General features: G+C 43.0%; 1 protein-coding gene across 3 annotated transcripts; it reads left to right on the forward strand.

Moving 5' to 3' along the window:
• Nucleotides 1-5: 5 nt before the first annotated feature.
• LOC135507114 (zinc finger protein with KRAB and SCAN domains 7-like) lies at nucleotides 6-10,792 on the forward strand. 3 transcript variants are annotated; one of them, XM_064926676.1, is made up of 5 exons: nucleotides 6-1,325; nucleotides 1,445-1,581; nucleotides 2,001-2,213; nucleotides 7,494-7,709; nucleotides 10,174-10,792. In XM_064926676.1, the coding sequence occupies exons 1-5, from the start codon at nucleotides 1,028-1,030 to the stop codon at nucleotides 10,213-10,215; spliced, it is 906 nt and encodes a 301-aa protein (XP_064782748.1). In that variant the 5' UTR covers nucleotides 6-1,027; the 3' UTR covers nucleotides 10,216-10,792. The 3 variants fall into 3 exon arrangements, 2 of the variants coding, with proteins under 2 accessions (XP_064782748.1, XP_064782747.1); XR_010450606.1 differs by lacking the exon at nucleotides 10,174-10,792 and having other exon boundaries at nucleotides 2,001-4,043; nucleotides 7,494-7,573; XM_064926675.1 differs by lacking the exon at nucleotides 10,174-10,792 and having other exon boundaries at nucleotides 7,494-9,117.
• The last annotated feature ends 37 nt before the right edge of the window (nucleotides 10,793-10,829 follow it).

Raw genomic sequence — 10,829 nt, forward strand, 5'->3', positions numbered from 1 at the left:
CACATCTCTATTTCGTTTGTTTTTGTTCCGGAAACAAAAGGTTGTCGGCTACATCCTCGATATTTTTCCAAAATAAAGGTTGCAACACACAATATTTATGTTAGTTTCAACATTGCCACCTACTGTATCATAGCTGCTATTTAAAGGAATCAAATGTTTTACAAATCAGCCTTCTTTGACTTATAATAAAGCAGTGAATTAAATCAAACACACACATTTTCCTTCAACAATGATTATTTACTATTTAGTTCAAGTACAAAAATACACAACCATCATACAATATGACGTTCAAAGGAATAAATCAATGCCTTCAATAAAAGTAAATCGAAGAGTAGACTCAGGGTTAATATTTGTCTCAAAACTAACTGAAAAACCACACTGAGAATGTACTCTTAAGTAAACGCTTGCTAACTCTGAACAATGTAACAGTTTAAAGAGAAAACTATTCGAATATAGCATAAATAGCTAATGGGACTGAGTGGATTGATAATGTATAAATTATGACAGCTGAAGATTTTAAACATCCCTATGAATTTGCTTCCATGTAAGCATTTCACGGTAAGATTGTATTGGGCGCATGTGAGAAATAAAAAATGTAAATATTTAATCATTACAATTTAATTTTGCATCTCAACAATATAAATGTACTATTAGACTGATCGGCTACAAGCAAATTATAGTGATGGATGGAATTAATATCTATTTAATGTCAGTTATACTGTTGTTTCATGATCAAAACAGCAATAACATGGTTTACGCCAGAGAACCTGTAGTTTATTACATAGCTACAACATTGTTGTTATTGTGGAACACTCCTGTACAATAGGTGGCGGTGTCCAACTTTCAACTCTACCATCCAGCATAAGGAAACATAATCTCACCAGCTAAAAACAAAACTAGCCAGCGATGTGTAGTTTTTGATATGATTATCTTTAATTTAATAGCTAGCTAGATAACTGTAAATTCACATAACATAGAAAACATAAAAACTTTTTCGTTGAAAAGGGGCCAAAAGCGTCGGGGGAAAATGTCGGGTTCCGTGGTCGAGTTCCAGGCGCAGATAGCCTCAATCATGGAGGTGCTAGCCAACGCGGCTGTAGCCGAAATCTGCAAAATTGTTGACGATGGCTATGCCGTTGTACATCTGGAGATTTCCCAAAGCCACAAGGACAACGACTTTCTCCGGAGGAAATTGAAATTGATGGAATTTCAGATCGCAAGGTTTCGGGCTGAGAGAATAAAGCTTTCAGAGGGGTCCGTCCACAATCGCTTCCATGGAATACGCCTCCTAAACAGACACAACCATCGAGAGAAGGCAATGACAGGTTGGTGGTGATGATGAATGTGACAGTGTGCAGATAGTCTAAATCGCTAAATTGTTGTTTGGTACTTTGTAAAACACCATTGATGGATGGGGTCAAATTAACCTCCGCTTTATTTCCAGGACCTACTTGGCAAAGCAGAAACAGACTTTCCAACAGGAGTTTTGGGAACAGCAGCATTCAAAGAGACAGACAGCCCATAGACGTGGACCAAGAGGATGTCTCTCCATCAAAGCATATGGATGCTACAAGTGATGAGGTAAGTTCCAATTTTAACAGACGATTTTAGACTCTCAGACTTATATCCGTTTTAGTCTCGGACACCAGACACTCCCTTCCGCCTGGGGATGAGGTTATGTCTGTATAGACCTGTGTGTCAGCACATTATAACTAGTGATGTAGTGGTTAAAAATAGGCAAGTAAAAAGTGATTGCCGTTTGCGGTGAGTAAAGTAACAGTCCCTATTCTTTCAATGCATGTTTGTGCCAAAGTGTTATAAAGGCATGTGTAACATACAGACGGCAGAGTTTACCCTCCACTACACCACTGATTATAACACAATAACAACAAGACAACTACTATGAATTTCACTAAATCCCATGTCATGCCCATATCTCCATTCAGTAGATAGTGTATGCTCTGTCTCACTCACTCATCTCTCCCACGTAACCCCATCAGCAGTCAGCAGAGACAGAGGAAGGGGAACCAGACCTGCTGATCATCAAGGATGAGGGGGAAGCAGATGACCAGGACTCTAGGATCAGCCACCCAGCTAGAACAGTGGAGAGCAGCAGAGAACTAACCACCCAACTGGCTGCAGCCACCACAGAGGACCCCGCCTTCCAGCTCAGTGGCCCCAGAGGCAACAACAACTACAACACCGCTTTGGAGGTCAGTGGATCTGACGCCGTCCTCCTCCAATCAGAAACAGGGAATGTGAACCAGGGACCCCAGCAACACACAGGATTTGAACCCAGAGCAGAGAGAGAGAGTCTGGACACTAAGTGTGACATGAACAGGGACCTCAATCTCCTAAGAGGTTCTTTAAACCAGGTTTGGAGAGAGGTAGTAGCGACTGATGATGGCGCCTCTGCTGCTCACACTAAAGTAATGAACCTAGGAAGTGGCCCAGTGGGCCCAGAAGCACAGAATAGCTCAGACATAGAAATGAGAAGTGTAGGGTTAGAAAACCACAGGTTTTCCCCCAAGTCATTCCATTCTTCATCAGAACATGTGATAGTGATTGACTCTGTATCCAGTGGCCAGCAGGTAGATAGAGATTTAGAGTGGGGTCAGGTGGGTACAGCTCCTACACAACAGGTCAATGGGACTGGAAATAGGCAGGGAGTGGGAGTGTTTGAGAGGAACGCACCAATGATTCGCCCCGTTCACCCCGAATCGATGAGAGACAACACTATGCAATTGGTTTCACCCGGATTCCGGCCCTCAGAGATAAATACAGGCATGCATCTTGACACAGGAAATGCAGGTGAGGCCAATAAAGCTAGTTGGTGTTCGTTGGCAAGCTTCCATAGACTCTCTGAAATACCAGGAAGAGGAGCTCAACAACCAGCTCATGCCTCACTTCCTTTCTGCCATTTTAGACCAAGCACCACAACTTCCTGTCACTCGATTAATCTTGCCACAGACATTACACCTGGCACCATAGAACGACCGCATGGTTGCCCAACATGCCATAAGAAGTTTGTCCACGAGAGTGACTTGCGGCGGCATGTGGCCATCCACACCAGAAAGCGATCATTCTCCTGCACCTTGTGTGAGAAGAGCTTTGTGTGCGCCAGCCATCTCCAAATGCACCTGAACGTCCACACTGGGGAGAAGCCCTTCAGTTGTGCACAGTGCGGGCGCAGGTTCTCCCACTCCAGCAATCTGAAAAGACATCAGAAGCTTCATCATTGAGACAAAGGCTGTGACAGTCATGGAGTTTTGGATGGTGGTAATTGATCAGCCTAATAACCTTGGTCACCATTATAACCGTTTGAATTGCAAAAGACAAACATTTTCTTCTTTCCTCCGCTCCTGAATTGTTTCACCAAGGAGCAACAAAGTTTCATCACGTTGGAGATTCCATGTTACAGCAGAAACCATGGGGATCCTATTAAATTACTAGAGGGGCTATGTCATAAACACTCAGTTCTAGAATGGGGTGAATATGTCAGCCATTTTAGTCAGGGAAAAATCCAAACCAGTCTAATTGGAATGAATGGCAGTAGAGGCAGAGGTGATTCATAGATGGAGTCAAGAGGTCAATGGAATGCAGACCACGGGGAATAGAAGAAGGATGCCAGATTGGCACAAGTTCAAGAAATCTTAACTAACAAAGTCGATATTCACAAATCCGTCATGATTGTGCCTCTGGAGTGGAGCAGAGGTCTAAGGCTTAAGTCACTTCAGATTCAGGTTCGATCCCAGACCCATGAGGCAGCGGACAATTGACCCAGGGTCGTCCGGGTTTGGGGACAGCCGGGTTGTCCTTTTCCCATCGCACTCTAGCGACTCCTGTGGCGGGCCATGCGCAATGCACCTCCACATTGGTGCGTCTGGCTTCCAGGTTAAGCGAGCAGTATGTCAAGAAGCAGTGTGGTTTGGCGGTGTTGTGTTTCGGAGCACACACGGCTCTCGACCTTCGCCTCTCCCGAGTCCATACAGGAGTTGCAGCGATGGTACAAGACTGTAACTACCAACTGGGGAGAAAAAGGGGTAAAAAATGAAATACAAATCTGTCATGATTGATGTATTGTAACAGGTCCACAATGTGGTTACTAAAGTCCCATTTGGATATATTTGGCTGTTTTCGCTGCATAACATTTAGAAGTAGTCCCTTTTCAGATTTAGAAGAAGTGACTGCTAAATGCTAACTCCTGTTCAAATAAACTGTTAGCATCGCTAGCACAGAGCGATCGTTGGTGGTAGTTTTTAACTGTAATGCAGTTGAATGATGAAGATAACATGAACATATATTGGGGTTGACATCCATACAACCATTATACTCTGATTTTTACCTCAACATAGTGTGAAATACACACATAAAGAATAGCCTAAATGTAGGCTAATTTAGCTGGGTGGCAACAAGATGATTCAGGATCTTTCCTCTACGGCATCTTTCACCCACACGTTTCAATGCCATTCATATTGTTTTGGTCGAATTCCATTGACCTCTACTGCATGTACTGTATTTCTCTGTTTTACTTATGCAGAACAATTCAAGTAAGGCGTGTGATATCAGAGATTGTGTAATAGAATGATTGTTAACCTAAAATATTGTCACAAAATTATAAATACAGTTTATACAGGTTTTATACACATTTTCTATATAAATAGTCTCTATAATATATCTAAACAGACCATAAATGTCTCCCTTTTGTTTTCTTTGAAAGCTGTGAATGTTGTATTATGATACAATATCAGTACTTATTGCATTTACAACTTGTATAAGACCTATCATCTGCTGTTTTCAGCCAGTGTCTGGCTGTGGATTGACTGCACTGTTTGTATGGAATGTTGCCATATTGGCAGTTCATTTGAACAATTATTGGAAATCATTCAACTTAAACTGGCTGGCTAGCTAATAAATATACTGTGCAGATAATCTTCAATGTATTGTTTTACACAATATCTTATCGCAGCACACTGGCTGACCATGGTTGACCAACTCACTGAACAAAATGGCTGACTTTAATACTATTATAAGACCTTTCATGTCCATTCTTGTGTTCTAATTTCTAATTCTATGGCAGAAACGGACTCGGCCACACGAATGCCTGACCGTCCCATTTTCTGTCAGCTGTTCGATCCGCAAAAAAGCGTTCATTGACATGTTTTTGCGGTTGTGACGGTTCATTTACTGTTCATGATGGACTTCATCCATAGCCATCAGTTACAGGGTTGTATGGTAATTGTGCCAACCCTAGACACAGAAGCAAGAGATTCCTATGGAAAACAATCTATGGATAACCTTCATGTCAGTTAGGTTATAGCAATACATTATTTTCATTGTCATTTATTTATTTGTATTATTTTTTGTATTTATACATATTTGTATTTTTTAAATATATATTTTTACTCTGCATCTTTGAGAAGGGCTCGTAAGCAAACATTTCATAGAAAAGGCCTGGATTCAATCACATCAAGTGTTAACCTGGCTGGTTAACCTGGCTGTGTTCAAGGTGGAACTATGTTGGAGTTGTAGCCGTCAAATCGGTGAGCAGCTGGTCTTGCTATCATTGTCACAAAGCCACATCCGCCCCACTTGCGTTAGAAGTTCGGAACGGGAAAGTGTAGGCTATTAAATAAAATAATGAGGATTTCTATCAGCCTAATCAATGTGTGGATTACATCTCACATTACAGTGTTCGAACTTGTAAACTAGGCTGCATGGGATTTCTCTTAATCTAACTCTGTGCATCCAATGGCGATGTACGCTTTAGGTATAATGCCAGGAGCCGCTTGTGGATTTGACAGCTCTAACGCAGTTCTACCTCCGACACGCCAAAATAACCACTATGTGGATGTCGGCTCAAGCGGATCTGATTTAATAGATCGCAAAATCTGCACCCATTGTATTTGGCACATGTGACTTGAAAGTCCTTCCTACTTCCTGGATCATGTCCCTTGCTGTTTTTAAATGGGATTCAAGAGTATGAAATCAAATTCATGAAAAGGCTTTCTTTTAATAAACACTCATTACCAAAAGTATGCGGACACCTGCTCGTCGAGCATCTCATTCCAAAATCATGGGCATTAATATTTAGTTGGTCCCCCCTTTGCTGCTATAACAGCCTCCACTCTTCTGGAAAGGCTTTCCATAAGATGTTGGAACATTGCTACGGGGACTTGCTTTCATTTAGCCACAAGAGCATTAGTGAAGTCGGGCACTGATGTTGGGTGATTAGGCTTGGCTCGAAGTCGGCGTTCCAATTCATCCCATAGGTGTTCGATGGGGTTGAGGTCAGGGCTCTTTGCAGGCCAGTCAAGTTCATCCATGCCGATCTCGACAAACTATTTCTGTATGGACTTCGCTTTGTGCACGGGGACATTGTCATGCTGAAACAGGAAAAGCAAGCTTTACACCACTCCAGCCGGCGCTAAGGGATCTTATGCTTGTGTGGCTGCTCAGCCATGGAAACCCATTTCATGAAGCTCCCGACGAACAGTTATTGTGCTGACGTTGCTTCCAGAAGCAGTTTGGAACTCGGTAGTGAGTGTTGCAACCGAGGACAGACGATTTTTACACGCTTCAGCATTCGGCTGTCCCGTTCTGTGAGCTTGTGTGGCCTACCACTTCACGGCTGAGCTGTTGTTACTGTTGACGTTTCCACTTCACAATAACAGCACTTGCAGTTGACCGGGGCAGCTCTAGCAGGGCATAAATGAAAACAAACTGATTTAAAATAGAAAAATGAAATAAAAAATGTAAAAAAAAATTACCCAATTGGTAGTTACAGTCTTGTCACCATACGGACTCGGGAGAGGCAAAGGTCGAGAGCCGCCGTCCTCCGAAACACAACCCAACCAACCCAGCAGCCAGGCCCCCTGCCGGCCAAACCCTCCCGTGATCCAGACGGTGCTGGGCCAAGTGTGCGCTGCCCCATGGGTCTCCCGGTCGCGGCCGTCTGTGACAGAGCCTGGACTCTAACCCAGAACCTCTAGTGGCACAGGTAGCACTGTGATGCAGGGCCTTTGACCACTGCGCCACTCAGGAGGCCACTGATGAACCGATTTGTTGGAAAGGTGGCATCCTATGACGGTGCCACGGTGAAAGTCACTGAGCTCTTTCGTAAAGCCATTCTACTGCCAATGTTTGTCTCTGGAGATTACATGGCGGTGTCCTTGATTTTATACACCTGTCAGCAACGAGTGTGGCAGAAATAGCCAAATCCACTAATTTGAAGGGGTGTCCACATACTTTTGTATATATAGTGTATATGCACAATTATATTCGTATAAGTGGATTCATTTACTGTTAGCCAAAGTATTTTAAGGATTTTTGCGCAAAATACAAGTATACCCTCCAGTTCTCCACTGATAAGAACACAATAACAAGGAAACTGCAATAAATTTCACAAAATCGATTGTCATGTCCATATCTCCATTCAGTAGATAGTGTATGCTCCGTCTCACTCACTCATCTCTCCCACTTAACCCCATCAGCAGTCAGGAGAGACAGAGGAAGGGGAACCAGACCTGCTGATCATCAAGGTGGAGGGAGAAGCAGATGACCAGGACTCTAGGATCAGCCACCCAGCCAGAACAGTGGAGGGCAGCAGAGAACTAACCACCCAACCGGCTGCAGCCACCACAGAGGACACCGCCTTCCAGTCCAGTGGCCCCCGAGGCAACAACAACTTCAACAACACCGCTTTGGAGGTCAGTGGATCTGATGTCGTCCTCCTCCAATCAGAAACAGGGAATGTGAACCAGGGACCTCAGCAGCACACAGGATATGAACCCAGAGCAGAGAGACAGAGTCTGGACATGAACGGGGACTTCGATCTCCTAAGAGATTCTTTAAACCAGGTGTGGAGAGAGGCAGTAGCGACTAACGATGGCACCTCTGCTGCTCACACTAAAGTAATGGACCTAGGAAGTGGCTCAATGGGCCCAGAAACACAGAATAGCTCAGACATAGAAATGAGAAGTGTAGGGTTAGAAAACCACAGGTTTTCCCCCAAGTTGTTCCATTCCTCATCAGAACATGTGATAGTGATTGACTCTGTATCCAGTGGACAGCAGGTAGATAGAGATTTTGAGTGGGGTCAGGTGGGTACAGCTACTAAACCACATATCAATGGGACTGGAAATAGGCAGGGAGTGGGAGTGTTTGAGGGGAATGCACCAACGATTCGCCCCGTTCACCCCGATTCCATGAGAGACACTATGCAATTGGTTTCACCCAGCTTCCGGCACACAGAGAAAAATACAGGCATGCATTTTGGCACAGGAAATGCAGGTGAGGCCAACAAATTTAGTTGGCACTCGTTGGCAAGCCTCCATAGACACTCTGAAATACCAGGAAGAGGAACTCAAGAACCAGCTCATTCCTCACTTCCTGTTGGCCATTTTAGACTAAGCGCATCAACTTCCTCTCACTCCAGTAATCTCGCCACAGATGTTTCACCTGGCACGGTAGAACGACCGTACGGTTGCCCAAGCTGCCATAAGACGTTTGTCCACAAGAGCGACTTGCAGCAGCACGTGGTCATCCACACCAGAAAGCGGGGATACGCCTGCACCTTGTGCGAGAAGAGCTTTGTGTCCCCTAGCAAGCTCCAAGTGCACCAGAACGTCCACACTGGGGAGAAGCCCTTCAGTTGTGCACAGTGCGGACGCAGGTTCTCCCACTCTGGCAATCTGAAAAGACATCAGAAGCTTCATCATTGAGAACTGACATGGAACAAGAGATTCCTATTGAAAAAAGCTGTTATAGAAATATCATGAGTTCAAACGTCATTGGTTCTAACATAGTCGTATGTCTGCAGGATGTTTGCCCTGGTCTCATACGTCTACAATACAACGTGGTTCATATTTACATTATCTAAAGACTGTTACGTTTTCTTGGCTTCTTTAAGGCCAACAGCATCACTCACATTGACTGTTCAGGTTGATCATTGTTGTGTTCTTCTAATAATACTGTGTGCGTCACACTTAAGTTATAGCAGATACTGAAATTCTACTGTGAGACTGAAAAAGTGATGTTCTTCTGTAACAATTTGACCAATGGCTGTTGCTGTTTATTCATTCATTCCTATAATTCCATCAATAAATAATATTTTTCAAATAATTCCATGGTGCTTCTTTACCCTATAGAGATTGATCTTAAATATACAGGTAACTCCCAAAAAACACTTGAGTAAATGAGTGATACAAAGCATATTGAAAGCAGGTGCTACTACAACGGTGTGGTTCCTGATTTAATTAAGCTATTAACATGCCATCATGCTTAGGGTCCTGTATAAAAATGCTGGGCAGGCTATTATTTTGGCTACCATGGCTATGCTGCCATAGGATGATAATGCCCCCATCCACAGGGCAGAAGTGGTCACTGAATGGTTTGATGAGCATGAAAACGATATCAACCATATGCCTTGGCCGTCTCAGTCACCAGATCTCATCCCAATTGAGCACTTATGGAAGATTCTGGAGTGGCGCCTGAGAGAACATTTTCCACCACCATCAACAAAACACCAAAATAATGGAATTTATCGTGGAAGAATAGTGCTCCAATAGAGTTCCAGACACTTGTAGAATCTATGCCAAGGTGCATTGAAGCTGTTCTGGATCATGGCGGCCCAACACCCTATTAAGACACTTCATGTTGGTGTTTCCTTTATTTTGGCAGTTACCTGAATATTGACCCTAAATATATACACTACCGGTTAAAAGTTTTAGAACACCAACTCATTCAAGGATTCTTCTTTATTTTTACTATTTTCTACATTGTAGAATAATAGTGAAGACATCAAAACTATGAAATAATACACATGGAATCATGTAGTTTGACTGGTAGTGTATATTGACCATATAGACTATAGATTAACCCTAAATATATATTGACCCTACCTATATATATTCTCACATTACATCCAAATGAAATCAGGCAGATCGAAGGAAAGGAAATTATTGCAGTCCAATATTAGTTTTAAATGTTTTGAGAACAGATAAGCTTCATATGTTCTGTATCAATGAGTTAAATCAGTAAATTAACAACTTAATTCAATCCATTTGATCAATAATATAGCCTCATAATAGCTGAGTTATAATAGACATGTATTTGTTTGAGAGCTTTGTAGAGATCATGTCTGTCTACTTAATTCCTCCCTCCTCTTTTCAGGCCAAATCTACTGTGGAACAGGGGGACACAGAGGGGGAATAGAGTCTGGACAGACAGAGAAGTGTCCCCCTGACACTCACAATGCAGCGCTATGGGGAACTGTAGGGTTGAGGTTCAAGCAGACACTACGTCACTACCAAATCTAAGGGTAGAGCTCGAAAATTCAAGCCCCTTGGGTGCTGCCATAGAGTTACATTAGAAGTGCCCATCCAGGAAGGCTCAAGGTCATTGGCCACAAACATTACACAACAAGTTGGAAATTGCAAATTCAACAATTAGTGGTTTGGAAGGGATCAGTGACTGCAAGCATTGCAAAGCAAATCACTAGCCTGCTATTCAGTGGAGTGGGTGTGTGTTCCCAATTTTCATTTTAAGGTTGTCTTTTACAAATTTAAAATGATAAACATTCAATATTGGCCATGCTGTCAATCCAGCATGATTTATGCTGCGCTCAAAACAACTGTTAACTCAGAACTGGAAAATCTGACTTTGGGGAGTTCAAGACAACTGAGAACTCAAGCTCCGACTAGGAAAATACGTTTTCAAACGTCATCTAACTCGGAATTGTAAATCAGGAACTCGGGCCTCTTTCTAGACTGAAGTCATCATGATTCAACCTTGTTTTTTTTCTCTCAAGTTCCCAGTTGTCCTGAAAG

This window comes from Oncorhynchus masou, chromosome 20 (genome assembly GCF_036934945.1).
Source record: "Oncorhynchus masou masou isolate Uvic2021 chromosome 20, UVic_Omas_1.1, whole genome shotgun sequence".
NCBI classification, from domain to species: Eukaryota; Metazoa; Chordata; class Actinopteri; order Salmoniformes; family Salmonidae; genus Oncorhynchus; species Oncorhynchus masou.